A 20,947-nucleotide genomic window follows, 5' to 3' on the forward strand; every position below is an offset into this window, starting at 1 on the left:
AGATGCTAGTTTTCTAGACAAGTTATTTATATGTGTGTCCCACTTTAAGTCTTGCTGAACCCATAGACCCAAAAATTTTGTGACACTTACAGTTTCTAGGGGATCATTTTTTATTTGTGCTTGAATAGACATTTAATTAGTTGGAGGAATTAAATGAAAATTGACACACACATATTTTTCAGTATTTATGAGTTTGTTCTTTGTGAACCACTCTGAAAGTCTTTTCATAGAACTTTCTGCTGTGGACTGCAAAGATTCTGGACTGGATCCAGTGAGCAATGTGCTGGTGTCATTGCAAACAGGATAGTTTTTGTGGGACTCATATATTCAACCAAGTCGTCCACATAAATCAAGACGAGTACTAGACCTAATATTGAGCCCTGTGGTACACCATACTTTTTGGTAATTCGCTAGAAAGAAAGGCATTGTTTCTTGTTTTATTCATTTTGTTGAATTCATACTGAAGTGATATACTTTCTGCCTGCAGTTTTTTAGGTGTGAACACAACCAGCTATGTGCTACACCTCTTTCTAATTTTTCGAGCAGAATTTTATGGTCCAGGACGTCAAAGGCTTTTGATAGATCTAGAAAAATACTGGCAGTTAATTTATGTTGATCAAGGGATTTTAAAATCCAGTCTAAGAATTTGAAAATTGCCGTCTGTGTGGATTTAGACTTTCTAAAACCATGTTGTTGCACTGTAAGAGGTGCATATTTATTTATGAAACTTAAAAGCCTGTCATAGAATAGTTTTTCTAGAATTTTTGAGTTGGAACTTAACTGTGACACGGGTCGGTAGTTTGTTATTTTTTCAGAAGAACCTTTTTTTAGTAGTGGTGAAACTTTTGCTATTTTAAAAATATCTGGAAATACGCCAGTTTTTAAAGAGAGGTTGAAAATTTTTGCCAAGGGGTTTGCTATGTCATGGGCACATGCTTTTAATATGAAATCAGGTACTTCATGAAGACCACTTGACATTTTATTGCTTAATGATTTAATTTTACTTATAATTTCATTGGGCTTTGTTTCATAAACATACATAGAAGCAGTCGAGATCACTGACTTGCTGGAGAAACTTGGGACTGGTCCTTGACAGTGTACTTGAATGAGGTCCTCAGCTAGTGAAGTGAAGTATTCATTGAATTTTTCCACAACTGAATTTGGGTCTGTCACTTTTGAACCTTCTAGTGTTAATGATACATTCGTTTTCTTTGGCGCCGAACTACAAGTTTCTTTCTTTATAACTCTCCACGTGGATCTCATTTTGTTAGATGAGTTTCTTATCAAATTTTCATTCCACATAATTTTTGCCTCTTTGACTACTCTACCATAGATTCTTTTTTAGGCTTGTGAATAATCTGCTAATTGTTGGGTTACTCTATATTTCTTACAACAGTTTCTCTCACTGGAAATTTTTATGCCTTTAGTTACCGATTGCTTATTATTGTTAGGTTTTACTGTTTTTACTACTGTGCTTCTTGTGCAGCTGCATGTACATCTACATACATTCTCCGCAAACCACTGTGCATGCGAGACAGAGCGTACCCTGTACCAGTACTAGGCATTTTCTCTCTTTTTTTACACCCAGAAGCAGAGTGAGGGTAAACGACTGTCTATATGCCTCTGTGTGAGCCCTAATTTCTCGTATATTGTCTTCATGGTCCTTATGTAAAATATATGTTTGTGGCAGTAGAACATCACCTTTCCTCCAGGGATTCCTATATGAGTTGATGAAACAGCTCCATAATTCTTGCATGTTGTTCGAGCCTATCGGTAACAAATCCAGCAGCCCGCCTCTGAACTGCTTCGATGCCTTCCTTTAATCTGACGTGGTGTGGATCGCAAACACTTGATAGTAGGTTGCACTACTGTCCTACAAATGGGCTCCTTTACTGATGAACCACACTTTGCCAAATTTTTCACCGAGCGATGTGGCGCAGTGGGTAGACACTGGACTTGTATTCGGGAGGACGACGGTTCAATCCCGCATCCGGCCATCCTGATTTAGGTTTTCCGTGATTTCCTTAAATCGCTCCAGGCAAACGCTGGCATGGTTCCTTTGAAAGGGCACGGCCGACTTCCTTCCCCATCCTTCTTTAATCCGATGAGACCAATGACCTCGCTGTCTGGTCTCCTTCCCCAAACAACCCAACCCCAACCCAAATTTTTCCGGTGAACTGAAGTTGACCATTCACCTTCCCTACCACTGTAAACGTGCTTACCAACTGGATTACACCAATACTTATAAACTTTACTGCAGCACTAGTATGTCAGTGAAAATAATCAATTTTTGGAAGTATAATGTAATTGGAAAGATAAAAAAATCACTCACCAAATTGCCGCAGGAGAAAACCCATATAAAAGTTATTGAAATGTGCAGACTATTGGACCCACTGGCTCCTTGTTTGGTCAGAAGGCTTGAAGGGGAAGGAAGAGGGATGAAGGAAAGGGACAGGCAGGGTTTGTAAATGGAGAGTGTTACGGAAAAGTCGCTCAGAATCCCCACGTCACGGAGGACTAAACTGATGTCATGAGAAGAGAAGACTGATTGTTGGGGAGTGCACTGGGCAAGATTTGAAAACTTGAGAGCTTAATGGTGGAAAATAGAGTGATAAGAAAGACAGAGTTTACTGACAAAACAATGTGCACGAGTTAATAAGAGCGAAGCTAAGAACATTATATGTGGTAGAGGTGGGGGAATGGACAGTCAGAAAATAAATTATATAGAAAACTAAAAGGGAGGGAAGAATAGGTACAGTTCCTGAAAAGAAACATTGAGTCAAGGATGTGTTATATGCCAGTTTCCATTTGCAGAGTTCTCACAAACTGGTGTCAGGAGGGAGAATGCAGGTGGCTCATGTGGTGAAACAAGCACTGATGTCATGGCTGGCTGTCAGGTTGTAGAGCATGTTCTGCAACAAGATATTGTGTGTCACCAGTATACGTCATCTGTATATGCCTCTTCATCCTAACTGGTAACTTGGTGCTAGTCATACCATTGTAGAAGGCTGGACAGTGTTTACATAACAGGTGATACATGACATTTGTAGTTTGACAGGTGGAACACATTCTAGTATTAAATACATAAAAAATACTCACAATAGGTCTTTGTTGAAGAATGGAAGGGAAAACTAAAACTCAAATACAAAAGGAGCAGTTTGGTTTTTGGAGGAACAGACGTGTTCGAGAAACAGTTTTAGACTGTGGTTGATAACAAAACACTGATTTAGGAAAAGCATTGAAACATGTGTTGCATCCTTAGCTGTGGAGAAGGCTTTTGGTTATGTGGAATGTTTTCCCTTATTAGGCAATGTGGTATCCATTAAAGGGATGGAAGGATAATCCACTTTCTGTAGGTGAAGCACACTGGAATGATCAGGACTGATTGAAGGTATGAGAGGTCAAAAATAAGGAAATTTGTAAATTTGGGTCATCCATTGTCATGACTGGTATTTAATACTTAATTTGTATATTGAAGAGGTAGTGACGGAGGTAAAGAACTCTCTCAATGTTGGAGATGTTTGGCATAGGTAGAACATCAGCAGGATACAGTTTGCTGATAAAACGGCAGTGGTCACCAGGAGCAAATAGAAACAGTCTGGTGGTTAATGAAATGGAATGTGTGCAAGTTGATTATTCTAATATGCCCATAAATTTAAAGAAAACTAAGATAATGGCATATGTGGCAGATGGACATGCAAAATGACAGAACATTAAATTTTGGCAGAGGCTTCTTGAAGAGTTGGATGAATTGTCCTATCTAAGTTGAACAGATAAGAAAGAAAGATACAATAAATACATAATATCAAGGATTTCAAGAGGAAAAGGATTTTCTATAAAACCAAAAGTCCAAAAACATAAACAGTGAGACTAGAAAGATAATGTTATGAGAAGGAAAGTTGCTGCTCACCATACAGCAGAAATGCTGAGTTGCAGATAGGCACAACAAAAAGACTCTCACAATTATAGCTTTCAGTTGTTTAGGCCTAGTTCAGTAAACTAGATATAGAGGTAGTAGCGTCACATCTCAAGGAGGAAATAGAAACATCTAGCTCTTGGCAGGAGCATGTGAAGGGAGTGTTATTCAAGTGCCAGAACATTGTTCAGATTTATACCTAGTGTAATAGTTCATAATGAGAGGTGGACCTTCCATGGTATCCATCCTCTGTGAAGAAATTTTTAAAGAAACAGCAACTTCTACCCAGCAGGTATAAAACGAAGCAGTGGGCAGTTAACAGAGAGATGCTAAAAGAGGTGTATTTGACTATCAAAAGAGCAATGCTTGAAGCCTTCAACAAATGTTGTAGAATGAGCTTATCGAAAAACCTTTTACAAAACACAAAGGAATTCTGATCACATGTAAGGCCATCAATGGTACCAAAGTTAGTGACCAGGCACTCGTGAATGCCACAGGAACTAAAATTGAGGTTACTGAAGCAGAAACAAAAATACTGAAGTCTATTGTCAAATATCCGTTTAGAAAGCAGGATCCTGGAGTACTTCCCTAGTTTAATTCTTGCACCACTGCATTGGGAAACAGGTAAAATGGCTAACACTGAGCAAAGCTCTAGGGCCTGATGGAATTGCTGTCAGATTCTATACAGAATATCGTGCTGAGTTTGTCTCTCTTTTAACCATAATATAATGAAGACCCCTCCAACAAAAACTCTGCCCAGTGGTTCGAAAAAAGCATACATCAAACCTATCTGCAAGGGGGTAGTAGAATTAGCATCCAGAATCATTGATACGTACCTGAACATGCAGGGTGGTTGTATGAAACCTTCCTGATCTTCAAATGCAATTTTTTAACTATTAGACATAGGTACTTATGGCTTGTGGCATCATGTAGAGTAATGTTTTGTACAAAAGATCAATGCACTTCTACCTGGGCTCCTTTTATAACCCATAAAATGTCTGGACGATACTCTACCTCAACCCATTGGATCCACAGATTGCAGTGGCCACTTGGTGGTCCATCATGTTCTATCCATTTCCATAAAAATGTTCGCTCCAGGAAGTCATGGACATGTAGAGTCTGGTGCAGTGGCATATCATCCTGCTGGAAGGTCATATTTGGCTGAAGGGGAACAAGCAGAAGGTTAGCAAAATTGCTCGAGCACCTCCTGATAAACGACTTCTGTTGCTTGATGAAGAAAAATGGTACAGCAATGCTGTCTTTCAACAGCATGTGCCATTAATTTACCTTTTTGCTGTCTCTGACATGTTCCCAAAAACTGTGGAGGTCTTCCAAACTTCAGATGTGAACATTGCACTGGTTAACCCTCCACTTCATCAGAGAAGACGCCATTTCCTAGGTAGTTGGGGTTTTCCCCATTCTTGTCCAGCAGCTCAATAGCAGACTTGTGGCAAAGTTGTCAGTTGTTTCACTTCAGTGCTTGCACAATTTGAACATGAAAGCAAATTTATTTATTATGCTTCTTGTGATCTGTTTGCTTCTTGTGATCTGTTGAGCAAGGGATGCTAAGCTCTCTTGATGCTCAGCAAACTGACTTAGGGCGGTCTCTCTGAGCTCCTCTGTCATTTCATCAGATGTGCATCTTCTGCCAGAACTGACTGTTCACACTCACAGTGGCTAGGAACTTATCAAATGAAACCATAATCGTTTTAATGTCTGGCGGCTTCCTTTTAAATCCAAATCGAAAATTTCTTAGGACAGCAATGAGTAATTTCATTTCCACTTACAACTCCACACCTTGGGGTCTCTCTTGAGGTATAGTCATAGTCATTATAAGTAATAATTTAGCACCTGAAACGAAGCAAAAGGAATCGTTTGGAAAAAAAAAAATCGACAGTAAACTTTTTGAGTTGCTTTACATGATGTCGCAAACCACAAATATGTATATCCCACTTTTTATTTATTTTTTTATTGCATTTGAAAATCAGGGAGATTTCATGTGGACTTAGCTCAAATGTAACAGGGTATCATGAACAGAATGGCCTCCTCCATGCCAACCAACATAGATTCTGAAAACGTCAGTCATATCAAACCCAACTCACGTTTTTCTCACATGACACCCTGAAAGCCATGGATGAAGGCAGTCAGGTAGGTGGAGTATTTCTTCGCTTCCAAAATTCATTTCACAAAGTACCATACCAGTGGTTATTAATGAATGTATGATCATGTGAGATATCAAAACAAAAGTTGTAACTGGATGGTGTATCTCTTGGTAGGCGTTGCAGTGTGTTATCTAGGGTGGAGAGTCATTGACAGATGTTGGAGTAACTTCAGGCGTGTTCCAGGGAAGTGAGTTTGGGACCCTTACTGTTCATGTTGTGTGTTAATGATCTGGCAGACAATATTAATAATAACCTCAAACTTTTGCAGATGATGCACTTAACTCTAAAAAAGTACTGATAGTATTTCAAAGTTGTCCAAAGATTGGCAGCTTGCTTTAAATGTTTACAAATTTAAAATTATAAATGTTACAAACGCTGAAGAATCACCGTTGGGACTAGTCAACTCATAGAAGTATATGGTTGTAACAATTTGTAGGGGTATGAGATGGAATGATCTCTTAGGCTTACTCATAAGTAAAGCAAATGGCAAATATTGGTTCATTGGTAGAACACTAGTATAATTCAATCACTGCACAAGGTATAGACAATGTCTCATCTCTCAGAAATTGTATCTGAGGAATGCACTTTGATCCTAAAGTATTTGCACTGTATTATTTATTACTTAAGTAAAAGCAGATATGAATTCTTGATTATTCCTACTTTTATCTTGCAATATTCAAATGCAAAGAGAATAAATCAAACGTCTGTCGTGAAAATGGGAATACATTACATATAAGTCTTAAATCATTTATTAAAGTTCTTTTTGAAAGTGTTTGTCAGTAAAGAACATTTGTTTCCTCAAGTAACAAGACTATTGGCCATAGTCCTACATGTTTCATTTTCCAGTGTGATGAAAATCCTATTCTTCACAGGGTCGGTTAGCTGGGATGAATATCATCGGTATTTCCTTAAGCAGCATGGACTCAGTCATCAGTATGCAGAGAAGCATGATGAGAAACACCACAACTTGGCACGCTCCATAAAAGGTGTGATAAAAATAATTATTTTGATTACTCGCCATTTTTTGATTGAGACTGTTGTCATGTCAGAAAGATATAAAACTGGAATTAAATTTTTAAGATCTGAAAGAGAGTAGTCATAATTAAGACTCAATCTTCATACATAAAGAGCCATGAGTGATAACTGAGATGAAATAGTGTAGCTATCTGGTGTCCTCTCAAGTATCATGATCTGTAAGTGAAATTGCAAAAGAAAGATGTTTTGGGGTGTGAAACAAATTGAATAATTCAGTGAAGTTGCTGTTAACAATTGTGTGTGCATGATAGATTAAAAGTTTATCATCAGTGATGATATCTGGTGTTATGAAAGAGCACTTGCCTTTCTCTCTCTCTCTCTTTCTCTCTCTCTCTCTCTCTCTCTCTCTCTGTCTCTATGAAAATAATTCTGCTTTCCGGTAATATACATAAAAGTAATATAATTAAAGCTTTTTGTCTTATAGTGCATACTTCTTATTTAGAAAACTGTTGGCTGCTTTTTAATGAATAATAGCTGCTTACATACCGTAAGAACAAGAACTGGAGATTATTAAGCAATAATTAACTATTAATTCCCATACAGTGTAAAATGAAACGCAGATATCTCTATTTAAATGCTGTGGTATCAAGGATAACAAACTGTAACAATCAAATTATTTCTTTTAAATGAGAGAGAAATGATCATATTGTGACAAATCAGCCTGAAAAATTGCAGATAAGTGTCAAAAATCAGCAACAAAGCAGCACTTCACCAGATATTGACAAAATAACAAATACTTGCAAAACTTTCAAGATAATGAGTCAAAACATTTAGTGTCTCAAGAATAAAGTGTTAGAATTAGAAGTCACCATAAACAACTTTGTAGATATCTCTTGTATTTGTCTATCAGAACATTGGTGCAGGGTCAGTGAATTAAGTCTTATAAATATAAGAAATTTTGAATTAGCATCTCATTGTTGCCACAGTGTTTGTAAAACTGGTGGAGTATGCACATGCACTAGGGATGGGCTGCAGTATAAAGTTAGATCTGAAACATACCACCTAAATATCGAGAAACATTTTGAATCATGTGCCACAGAGCTAAAATCTGAGGAGAATCGTAAAAATCTAATTGTCATATCAATATACAGGTCACCACTAGGTGACAAAAACATATTTTTTTTAAAATTTGGAAGCAGTGCTAAACATTTTGTATAACAGTGAAGTGAACATATTACTATGTGGGGATTTTAACATCAACAACTTGTTAATTGCAAATGAAGAAAAAAGACAGCTTTTGAGTATCGTAAACAGCTTTCACATGAAACCACTCTTCACAGACCCCAATAGAATAACAGAATCATCTTTGTCCCTACTAGATAATATCTTTATAGATATAGAAAAGGATATTACTGAGGCACAACACGTAAACTTAGGTCTTTCAGACCACAACACACTAGTAACATGCATAAATTCTTCTGTACCTGAGGTTGTTAAATACAAGTGGGAAAATAAAAGGCACTTCTACCCAGAAAAGGTTAATATTTTTATCCAGTCATTACCAAAAGAAACCTGGGAAGATGTGTACTGAAAATCATCAAATGATGAATCGTTCAGTGCATTTTATAAAACTTTCATGTCCATATTTGAGTTGTGTTTTCCAAAAAACTGACAAGAATTAATGTCATGCCAAGAAACAGCAGCCAGTGGATAACACCTGCTGTCAGAGTATCCAGTCAAAAGCTAAAACTTCTCAATTAACTGAGAAAAGACAACCACGATGAACACTTTGCAGAATATGTTAAGACATATAAAAAATTGTAAGAAAGTAATTAAAACAGCCAAGACAATGCACAAAAATGACAAAGTAATCATAGGGACAGCAAACAAGTCGAAAGCAATATGGAATATAGTAAAAAAGGAAACAAACAAAAGTGTTAAAAAGCAAGATGACATTGTATTAAAAGATGATCATGGTGTGTTACTTAGAAATGGTACTCTAGCAAATTACATAAATGACTATTTCATAAACATTCCAGTCAATCTGAGTAAAAATTGTGCTAATAATAGTGGTACCACACTTCAAAGAGAGCAAAGTGGTAATTCAACATTACTATGTCTCACAAACAAATTAGAAGATCTTAAGATAGTAAAAACAATGAAGAATAAAATGTTCTCTGGAATTGATGAGGTACCAGGTTCAGTCATAATTAAATGCGCTAATGTCATAGTAGACCCACTCTCACATATCACAAACATTTCATTAACCGAAGGCGTTTCCCACAAAGTTTAAAAATTTCAAAGTAAAACCATTATATAAAAAAGGTAATATATATGAAGTGGGAAACTATAGACCAATAGCTTTGCTATCTGTATTTTCAAAAAGAATAGAGACCGTCATGAAAAATATAATTACAAATTACCTCGAAAAATTAAATCTCTTGTCTGTAAACCAATATGGTTTTCGCAGAGGCATGAGTACAGAAACAGCCATTACCCAATTCATCGAAAATGTTATAATAGGACTTGACAGTAATAACAGTACAGTAGGAATAAACTTGGACTTATTGAAAGCATTCAATTCATGATATCTTGCTAGACAAACTAGAAGAGTTGCATTAAAATGGTCTCAGCCATATCCCCACAATAGAAAACAGGTGGTAGAAATTACCTCAGCAAACAATAAAAACCAAAGCATTGTGTATACCGGACATGCAGACTGTATACTCAATAATACGTAACCCACTTCCAAACCATAAAAAACAAAGATGATGTGACTTACCATACGAAACCGCTGGCAGGTCGATAGAAACACAAACAAACACAATCATACACACAAAATTCTAGCTTTCGCAACCAACGGTTGCTTCATCAGGAAAGAGGGAAGGAGAGGGAAAGACGAAAGGATGTGGGTTTTAAGGGAGAGGGTAAGGAGTCATTCCAATCCCGGGAGCGGAAAGACTTACCTTAGGGGGAAAAAAGGACAGGTATACACTCGCACACACACCCATATCCAACCACACATACACAGACACAAGCAGACATTTGTAAAGGCATTCCTGCGTGGAATGTTTCCCTCTATTATATTCGTATCATTAATTTGAACCCAACAATTACATTATTTGTATATATAGACAAGGACAAGGCTACTTGTTTTTTATATTTTTATTTTTCTGGAGCAATATTGAACTATCCATTCATCGCCAGCATTCTTGTATTTTATTTTTGCGCCCTCATGCAATTTTTGCAAATGTTTATAGAGATATTGTATTAATTTTATCTGGTTACCAGCACATCTTCGTAATGGTATAAATGAAACTAAGTGTGCTGCATCTATTATACAGCTGTATATATTATACAGCACGCTTAGCCTCATGTTTACCATTACAAAGATGTGCTGGAAACCAGATAAAATTAATAGAATGTCTCCGTAAATACCTGAAAAAATTCTGTGAGGGCATAAAAGTAAAATACACAAATACTGACAATGAGCAGGTAGCTCGATACTCGTCCAGAAAAATAAAAATATAAAAAACAAGTAGCCTTGTTCTTGTTTACATATATGAATAAAATCATTTATCAACTTCATGAAGGCTGCAGCAGGACACCTTGAATACGAAACATCAGTAAAGGAGCAACTACTGAATAGTACAGTCATCGATGGTCTCATTAACAAGGCTGAAAACTTTTCTAGCCATTGGATGAATCCTTTTGGAGCTACTGTGGACAAACACACACACACACACACACACACACATCTATATGGCTACATCCTTGTCTCAGCTGTTTACACTGTGCTAGGATTGCATTTCTGCAGCTTGAGTGGTGTGAAAGGTTGTGTTGGGAGGAGTGAGTGAGGGGAGAGACAGACAGTGCACAGGAGGGAATTAGGGAAGGATTGCTGATGGCTATGATGGTTGGGAGGAAGGCAGCTGATGCACAGGTTAGGAATGTTGGAGGGAGAAGTAGCAGGGGTATGGCAACATGGCATGGCACTGGTAAATTTTTGCATTGTACAATTATGATTGTGATTATTATTATGATAATGATGACATGTAACCATGTGTAGGATTGGACTGGGATTGGCTTGCAGAAGAGAGGAAGGGACAAAGGTGTGGTTAGATGATGAGTATAGTTTGGATCCTGGGGCAAGCTGGACGTGGGTGTGGTTCAGGGAGCTAGTGGAAATTTATGCCAGGAACAAAACATATTGCAAGGACAACTCTTATCTATGTAATTTGGAGAAGCTGATGATGGGGACATGGAACCAGATGGTGCAAGTTGTGAAGCATAAATTGAAACCAAGCATGCTGTGCTCAGCAGCATATTCTGCCTGTGAGTGGTCAGCTCTGTTCTTGGCCACAGTTTAGGGTGGCCTTTTATACAGGTGTACAGTTGCCTGGTGGCCACACCCACTTAAAATGCTGTGCAGAAATTCAGTGGAGATGGTATGCATCAAGACTGCTTTCACAAGGACATTCCTTTGATTGGACTGCTGTAGGATGTTCTGGGTGGGTGTATTGGACAGGTTGTGCACATGGCTGTGCCCTAAGCATAAACTAGAATGTTGCATAGGATGGCTGGGTAGTGGAATACCACTTTAGGAGAGGTAGCAAGGATTGTGGATAGGATATTCTGCATTTCTCCGCAGAATGATAAATAGTCGAAGTCCTGGTGAAGGAAGTGGTTCAACTTTCCAGTCTGGCATGATACTGGGTGATGAGAGGGATGTTCTTGAAGTTGATGTGGCATGGAAAATCTATCTGCATACAAGGTTTGGGCGATAGTGCCCACCTCTGAATATGTTAGTGAGACCTTCTGCATACTGGTAAGGGAATCCATGTTACTACAGACATGTTGACCCCAAAAGTTCATACTATATTGGAGTGATTTTTTTGTTGTGGAAGGGATGAAAGCTGTTGATGTGTTAGTGGGCTTGTGGATTTGACGTGGCCAGAAGTATGGATGGAACCACCAGAGAGGTGGAGTCAGCAGCTTTGAAAGTAAAAAATTTCAGTGATTACAAAATTGAGTCAAATTTACAAAGAATTTGGCAGTATGACCCCTCTTGTCAGTATGACATTGCAGCCAATCTGGCCTGGATGTGTGCACTAACTCAGCTGGGGAGGGTGTAGTAAAGCCATTGTATCCACTCCTGAGGCAAGCCAACAAACAACTGCTCTAAATGGCCCTCGATTCCTGGATACTGGCACTGGGCTGGAGTAGATGTGTGAGTAGGTACCACACATGTTCTGTCAGGAACAGATCTGGGAATCTTCCTGGCCATGGGTGTAGCTCAGCATCGTGCAGGCAGTTCGTAGAGACATGGCTGGTATGGATGACCATACTCCTTTTGAAAAACAGTGCCATAATGCTATTGTATCAGAAGTAGTACACGAGGATGCAGGATGTTAATGACGTACCATTGTGCCATAAGAGTTCCCTCAGTCACTACTAGCTGTGACCTGAAGTCCTACTTGATGGCTCCTAACACCATGATGCCAGGAGTAACAAACACCACAGTACCTCTCAAATTCATTGGAAGAGCAGAACCTTTTTCCAAGTCGCCGACACGGGTTGTCTGGGGTAGTGTAGAATTGCGATTCATCACTCAACACAATAAAACGCCATTCATCAACAGTCCGTGCTTCCCAGTCACGGTGCCACTCCAGACACATCTATTTGTGTCTGCAAGGGGTGATAATTCCCTAGTCTGACTGCTGCTAGTGTCCAACTAATGGTGAGGGATGACACAGAACATTGCAGGAGGTCTGTTACTTGTTCTTGGATTTAAGGCACAGATGTGTAGGGGTTACAGCTTGCTTGGTTCACAATATAACAGTCCTATGGTCATTTAGAACCTTGATGATTATGCCTGTCCTCACATTCCGTGTAGCCCAATATCTGGCAAGTGTTACATCTGAATGCCCCACAAATCTGGATATGGCATGACTCAACCTGTCAGCCAAGTGGAGACCCACAATGATGCCCCTTTCAACTCCATCAGGTGCCGATAATGCTGTCTCATATGTGTATGTGGTATCTCTGTATCTGTCACTGTGATTGTTCAACATCTGACATTGTACATGCCTGTTATATACTGTATTTACTCGAATCTGAGCCGCACTCGAATCTAAGCTGCACCTGAAAAATGTGACTCAAAATCGAGGAAAAATAATTTTCCCGAATCTAAGCCGCACCCGAAATTTGAGACTCGAAATTCGAGGGGAGAGAAAAGTTTTAGACCGCACCTCCAAATCAAAACAAAGTTAGTCCATTGTAACATGAGACAAAATTTAGGTTGAGTGGATGAAGATACAGCTATAGTAGTTTGGTTCAAGTCGTAAGCTTAGCAGTTAAGCTTTACCAGGTAGCCATTGCTATGCGTCAGGCACTCTGTCCGTATTTAGACGGGTACCCTTACTTTTTCACCTGCTTCGTCTGATTTGAATCGATTGCTTATTTTGCTTTGATCTGATAAGTGCCGTTCTCTTTGTTATAGGTTTTTATGTCACTCTAAGCTGAAAATCCATTATTGTACTGTGTCATGCATTGTTTGTCGCATTCTGATAATGAGTGTTTACGACCTGTTGCCGCTCGCGGCATGGCTTTCTTTTGTGCGCGCTACCACTGCTTACAGTAAAAAAAAAAAAAAAAAGAGAGGAATTGTCTCATTAGCGAAACAATGGCAAGAGACTGCTATTTGTTGTTACTTACACTGCTACTATCTTTGATAATGATCAATGAGAACCAAATAATAGACTGCGTATGATAGAAGAAGTTCTGAACGAGAGTTTAGCAAAAACTTTCTCCATTTGAAAATCTTTGCAGATGCCTCCTTAGTACATTACATTCTGCACAGAAATCAGAGTCATCTTAGATTTAAAAATCTAGTTAGTTGCTGTGCTTCATTTCTGACTGGATCACTATTCAGCATAAGAATACGAATATAAACATGACATTATATGTATATTCTTCCGCATTTGCTGTTGTCTCACTCTAGTTTCGTAGTTTATTAGGCAGACAGGATGTAAATGAGGTAGCGGCAAACACGAAAGAATACATGGCATAATGTTTACAGTTCTATTATTCTTATGGTGAACAGAATACTGCATGTGATTCACGATTCACAAAAGTTCCTGTTAGCAACCGTCTCTTGTCACAGGTAGGAAAAAATTCAGAACGTAGAGTGGCCATATTGACATACATCCCAAACAGTCTTGCCAGTCTGATTTTCGTAGTAGATTTTTAGTGATGACTTCAAATGCAGTGTGTTGTTGTTGTTGTTGTTGTTGTCTTCAGTCTGTAGACTTGTTTGATGCAGCTCTCCATGCTTTTCTATCCTGTGCAATGCAGAGTAGCAACACTTATAAAATAAGGATGAAAATAACTTAGAAATTAAATGCTGAAATTTAAAACATAATTTTATTAGGTTTGTAATACATCTTATATGAAATTTTTAAAATATCAGTCATGATTCTGAATCACTATCACTCGATTCTTTATCGCTCATTTCTTCATACAGAGCATCATCCTCCATACCATCTAGTGCATTGGCTCTCGAACATTTTTTAAATGCTTGTTGCACAGTCTGATTTGGGACACACTTCGCTGCATTGTAAATCCATTGGTACACTTGTGACAAACATGCACGTTTTACAACCCCTGTTGGTGTCAGTTGTCTGTCACTTTTCGAAAGCCAGTCTGTGTAGATGTGTTTAAGCTTGTCCTTAAATGGTTTATTCAAACAGACGTCAAGTGGTTGCAGAATTGACGTCATCCCGCCTGGAATTACTGCCAAGTCTGTTTTAGTTTCCTCTAATTTTCGTTTTACTGCAGGTGTTGTATGGCCTGTGTACACATCTAATACCAACAGACTGCGCAAACCAAGCATTGCACCAGAACAACGATTCCACACATGCCTAATCCATTCCAGCACCATGTACTCCAAAAACCACCCAGTTTCATTTGCTTGTACAATTACAGTTTTTGGAAACACTTCCGATTTTGGTCAAGTCTTTCGCTTGAAAACTATTAATGGGGGGTAATTTATGTCCATCTGCTGTGCAAGCAAGCATGATGGACATCCGCTGTTTTTCACCCCTGATGTAAGAACACTTATGTCTTTCTTTCCTTTGGCATCAACCATATTTGACGGCATGTCAAAATATACGGGAGTTTGGTCAGCATTTCCTATCTGACCAAGGAGGTATTGCTTTTCCATGCGCCGCCTAATTATGAAGCGTTGAAATTCCACAAGCTTATCTTCATAATTTTTCGGCAGCTTCTGTGCAACTAAAGTTCACCTCCGAAGTGAAAAACCCCTGCGCTTCGTAAACAGATCAGTCCAGCTGCAACTAGCCTTAAAATTTTCGAGTTTTTGCTCCCTAGCAATTTCATGTGCCTTAATTTTTAAAATTTCAGCGTTCACAAGCAGGAATTTCTGACGCTGTTCCTTAACAAATTCATTTACAATTACTTCTAGTGCATGATATTGGCCACACTTTGGCCCACTAAATGCTTTCCTGCTACTTGAGCATTCAAAAGATTTGTCTCTCTGCAGTCGCCATCGCCTAACGTTGCTCTCATCAATCCCGTATCAGAGACCTGCAGCATGATTAGAACATTGTTCTGCAAAAGAAATAACTCCCCTCTTGAATTTGGCACTATAATGAAAGCGCTTCATTATGGTTCACTAACACCAACAAGCACTTCACAAAATTCCACGAAGCAATAGGTGCCGCTACGTGAAATCTTAATGAGCCCTAGTGTATCAACTCGTGCAATAACCCTAAACCATGGGGCATTGTTGGCATTTGTGTGTAAAGAAATTTATTTTTGTTTCTAGGAATATTTGAAAGGCTCCTAAATTCGAAGATGAACAATATGAAGTTTCTATTTACTTTGTTGGATAATGTAGAAAAACATAGTGGTTGAAACTCAGGGGAGAAAAAAAGCTTGTCCTCAACCTTTCTTTAAATTTATTTACTGACGCAGAGGTTTTGGTGCCAGTATTTATGTTTGTGCATGCAAAACACCCCTGTGTAGTGCTACATATTTTCAACGGCAGAAGTTAGTTGTGACGGTACCTACCAACATTTTTCAGAACTTCTGCTTTCTTTGCACTCGATTCTAAGTAGCAGGCGGTCTTTTGGATAACAAAAATCGGAAAAAAGTGCGGCTTAGATTTGAGTAAATACGGTACTCTTATCAGACATGATAACATTACTAAACACGAACAACACTAATAAACTCTGATGACCATTCTACTGTCACTCAGCTCTGCTGCTCTAATCATTTGTACATCCACTGATGATGCGTACACTATGAAGTTACTTTGGCATTGGACCATGTCTTCTGGGTGCTTCACTTTTTTGCCAGGAAACCTATTTTAGTGAACTACTAGTCTCTTACTAATTTGGCCAACAATTCTTCTGGTCGTGGAAGGGATTAAAATTTATTGTTGCATCATGCATTAATAGTTGGTTTGAAATTGCCACTTTTGTGAATAGACCAACTTGGTATTTTGATGATCATAATGGCTAATGCCCATTGAATAGAGAAAATGGAGTAATGACATGGATTGCCTGCAACCTCTGTAGTTGTTCATATATGGCAGACAGAACTGAATGAGCTCTTTAAAAAACAAGGCTGATCAAGGACACATGAGGTAAATAATCTTGTCCACATCCAAGCAGTGTTCTACATACTTTTTCGTATTTAGTGTGTGAGTTAATCCTTCAGTAGTATTGTGGGTATGCTGTATACATACACACACACTCTGTGCTGTGGTGACTGGAGCAGTATAGAGCCAAGGTACTGGTCTCTATCGATATCCATGTGACACCATGCTTACCAATATGTTCCAAAATGCCGTGCATGAAAAGGGAGTTTCCACTTCTCATACTGAGGTTCTGTTGGCGATAAAAAGTTAGGGTCAAGTGTATTGTATCACCCTTGAGCTGGAGACCAATTGTATATCCATCTTAGTGCCACTGATCTACAGTACAGGGGCAAAATATGAATATTACAAACTTCCTCTTGCTTAGGCAAGTGGAGCAAATTGGTTGGTTCTTTTTGAACTTGATGTGGTCTATAGTGGGTTTGATGGGACTTTCAGTTCATGTGAGATTCCTTGGGGAACACCCCCTCCAAAAAAGAGGATTTTTTACTATATTTTCACCATCACCAGCTGACTGCAACCCAGCCTAGGATTCCAAGGCGGCTATGCACAGTAAATGGCTGAAATTTTTATGACCTTTTCCTAAGATCACAATCTTGAACACCATTAGCAGGAGGCAGCAGGCACCCATGTCAGTGCAGGAGGTGCCTGGGTCAGTGTGGGAAGCACCTGTGTCAAAACTGAATGCATCGAGAGACCAGACCGCCTCTTCTGCGTGGGTTTGGGCCACTGGCGAGAAGGTGGGCACACACAGCCTGAGCAGTGGACAGGCACAGCCTAGGCTTTGGGCAAGCATAGTGAACTGCAATCATGGTGGATGCCATTGCGGAAGCAAAAATGATAAAAGGAGATGACCCAAAAAACCACTGTACAAGGGACGCCTTTCACTGACACACATGACAGTGCTGTGAAAGTTGTGTCTACTGCAACAGATGGACAAAAAATAACATAAGGAAACTTAGAGGGCATCAAACAATCAACAACCAAAAGTGCCTAAGAAGGTTTAGCAGAGGTCATAAGGATTCTGGCCCATGGTGGCATGGGTGCTAGCCAAGGAAGAAAAATTGTGTGCAGCATCGAATGTAGATAGCGGCAAGCCATGACGACGTACAGGAAATTTCTGTGTGTTGTAGCTTACCAAGCTGCGTTTGATGGGAGCCAATGATGTTGAGGACCCAAACAGCTGCTCTGGTGTCCAAATGCAACTCTCATATTGCATGGTGCAAGAGGTGCAAGACAGAAATGCCGCAGGCTGCCCATTTTGTTGTTGCTGATGGAGTTGTCCATTGTGGCAAGGTTCCCTGGTTGGGACTGCAGCAGCTTCCTCTTGACACAGCAGGCTTGCTGCTATGTTCTGATGAGTTCCATCAACAGCAAAGCCCATCCCCTCCCCACACCCAACCCCCATACTTTGATTGGAGAAAGTGGAAACAGTGGACCCACACAACAAGGGGTGCACTGAAGAATGTCATCATTGGGTGCAAGGAGAAGAATTGCATCCATGAGTTTGGAGCTGGCAGATCACAGCACAGGGAAAAGTCTATGTGATTGGCAGGGCATGGGTGCACAAACGACGAGAAGAAAGTATGCATGACAGCAAGGGAGAGGAAAGCCGGTCCTGAAAAGGGGGCTAATCGACACAACAGGAGACCAACAAACATGATAACAAGAAGAGGGAGGACGTTCCTGAAAAGGAGACCAGTCAATCGAACAATGAAAAGGAGGCTATTCCTGAAAAGGAACCCAACTTACATAACAATGAAGAGAGGTTGGCCATTCCTGAAAATGAGCCCATGACAAAAACAAAGTGTTACCAGTGTCCATGTTTGTTACCCAAAAGTTGATGAAGTGTTGGCAGAGTATAGCTAGAAGCTTGTCAAACCCAAAATAAGACGAAGTGGAGATGGAGCCATGTGACTTGCCAATCTGCAGCAGAGCCTTCAGACTATGGAACACTACAGTGGTACACCAAAACACGGTGGAGCCTGAACAGTCAGTGTAGTGGTCTAAAGCAGTCGTATGAAGTTACCATTGCTAGAGAAGCACACAAACTGAAAATTCTACTTGTTGCCACTTGTGTAGTGTCTCCAAGCACAATGAAAGACATGGTTACAATAAATCCATAGTTTATTAGGTGGTGGAGTGACAGCATAACACTATTAGGTCACAGAGTCATAGCATACAGAGCAGGTACAGACTACGGACACTTACAGACTGTTTGGTGACAGGTACAGTCTTGTTAATGTGTGCAGATAGGTGACAAATACTGACTGCTGACGGGAGCCACTGCACAGAATTATAAAAGGCATTTGCCCACCAGGGGCCACTGGCTCTCAGCTGCAGGCAATAGAGGCACCGGACCACAATCACCAGTATCTAGTGGAGGCCTGGAGTAGCTGAATGGCATGCTACTCAAACTGCTTGATATGCACCACAGTAGTGGCGGTGAAGGTGCTGTAATGTATGAGTTACAACACAGAGTCTCTTCAGATTTATTACACACAGCATTGATGTGTTTTCGATCGACAATCAGTTTTAAGTTGACCTTGGAGAAATTCATAACTGGCAGAAGCACAACAATGAAGAAATTCTGCAAACCAATTGTAAATGATTTTTTTAAGGTGACTGATTACCAGAATTTGAGAAAAGGGATTCAGAGGCATTGTTGTCTAGTTAGGTGTTTATGAAAATCATAAAAAGTCAGCCGGCAAAAACCTTCATGGAAAATTTCTATTTTTTCACAACACTGTTTCTTTAAAAGTGCATTGTAAACAAACCATTTGGGTCAGATTTTGAGCCACCACTGTTTTAAAAAAAATAAATGACAAATTTTAAAACATTAGTAATGTCACAACTGAGCAGTATCATCTAAAGACTGTTTGCTTAAACTCAAAAGGCGGCCCTTGTTTTTGAAATAGTGATAAAAGCAAAAAGAGTAGAGTGATTTGGAGTACAGACAGAACATAACCACATTAATTATAATTTTAAATGGGCAATCCTCAGCTGAAATTATTGATGACTGCCGTTACTCATAAAATTGTTTTGCATCTGCAGTATAGGGACAGTATAGCATTTTATAAGTGGATTAAAAATGTTGATTTACTTACAGTGTTTCACATGTTTTCTTCATTGATTCTGTAGCTGTTAACCAAATAATTTAATTTGATTTGCATTATTGCATAGATTTTGCTTGTTGTTCCTTATGGTGTAAATTTTCTTACATTGTGTATTTCATTTAGAGACCATCATGAGAGACAGAGCATCGTGGTCTGAGGCTGCTCGATCTGATCCTGAACGTCTAACTCTGGATGAATTTCTTGCATTCCGCCATCCTGAATCCAGCCGTGCCACTGTCATGTCTTTGGTTGAGGAGCTACTTGACAAATTTGGTGAGATTGATTTGTTGTATTTATTATTGGTTTAAGTCTTTTATGATTTTAGAGTCAATATAAGTGTTCTTATTTGTAATGAAAACAGTTTATTATGCACCTGAAGTAGGTTCTTGTAGAAAACAGAGAAAAAAGGGAATATCTAGTAGTACATAGAAATAGCACACAGTATCTGCAAATATAAAACAAGTGTTATGAAAAATATAAATTTATACAATCAATTTCAATTAAGAAAAGGCCTTAAAATTGCCATGTATTCACTGATTTCCACATAGAGGCAGTAAGTCGCCCCAAACGGCTTCCCTTCTGTATATCAACCAGGTTAAAATATTCTTGTTCATATACAGAAACTACAGTACTATGTGTATCTGGCTTTGGTTTCTACAAAATATCAGATGTGCTTAAGACTAAAGCCTGCCAGTGCTCTACCTGTATCATATATTATTGTGCTGGGTGGTACTTGTACAAGTATAACTACTGCTCTGGCAGCTGGGATTGTTTGGTATAAAGAGGCTACCAAGCTGAATAGGGCTAATCAACTCGGGCCAGTTATAGTGTAAGGAGGTCATTTCCACCTTCGTTGATCTTATTTGATAGTGAGTGTTCCATCGCACACCCTCTGCATCCAGTGAAACTTGCCAATTGATTGTTGGTGTCTCTAGATAACAGACACAATAATTCCACTGCAGCTCAGTTGTTTTCTCTTTATTTTCATGCACCTGTATAAATTCAATCTGTCACAAATATAATTGGTAAAGTTAGATACCTATTATTCGCCAGAGAAATTGCTGATAGTTCCATCGATAATTGAATTGATACAGTG

General features: G+C 39.1%; 1 protein-coding gene across 3 annotated transcripts in view; it reads left to right on the forward strand.

Annotated features, from left to right (window-relative positions):
* The window catches only part of LOC126198428 (45 kDa calcium-binding protein), a 154,191-nt gene that overhangs the window by 62,529 nt on the left and 70,715 nt on the right, over window positions 1-20,947 (forward strand). For all 3 annotated transcript variants that reach the window (XR_007540073.1, XM_049934736.1, XM_049934735.1), the window contains exons 4-5: window positions 6,951-7,064; window positions 19,975-20,124. Coding sequence is in view for 2 of the 3 variants with exons in the window: in XM_049934736.1 (XP_049790693.1) it covers window positions 6,951-7,064; window positions 19,975-20,124 (264 nt within the window). In the remaining variant the exon portion in view is untranslated. The remainder of the gene's footprint in view (window positions 1-6,950; window positions 7,065-19,974; window positions 20,125-20,947) is intronic.

Source organism: Schistocerca nitens, chromosome 8 (genome assembly GCF_023898315.1).
Source record: "Schistocerca nitens isolate TAMUIC-IGC-003100 chromosome 8, iqSchNite1.1, whole genome shotgun sequence".
Lineage (NCBI taxonomy): Eukaryota > Metazoa > Arthropoda > Insecta > Orthoptera > Acrididae > Schistocerca > Schistocerca nitens.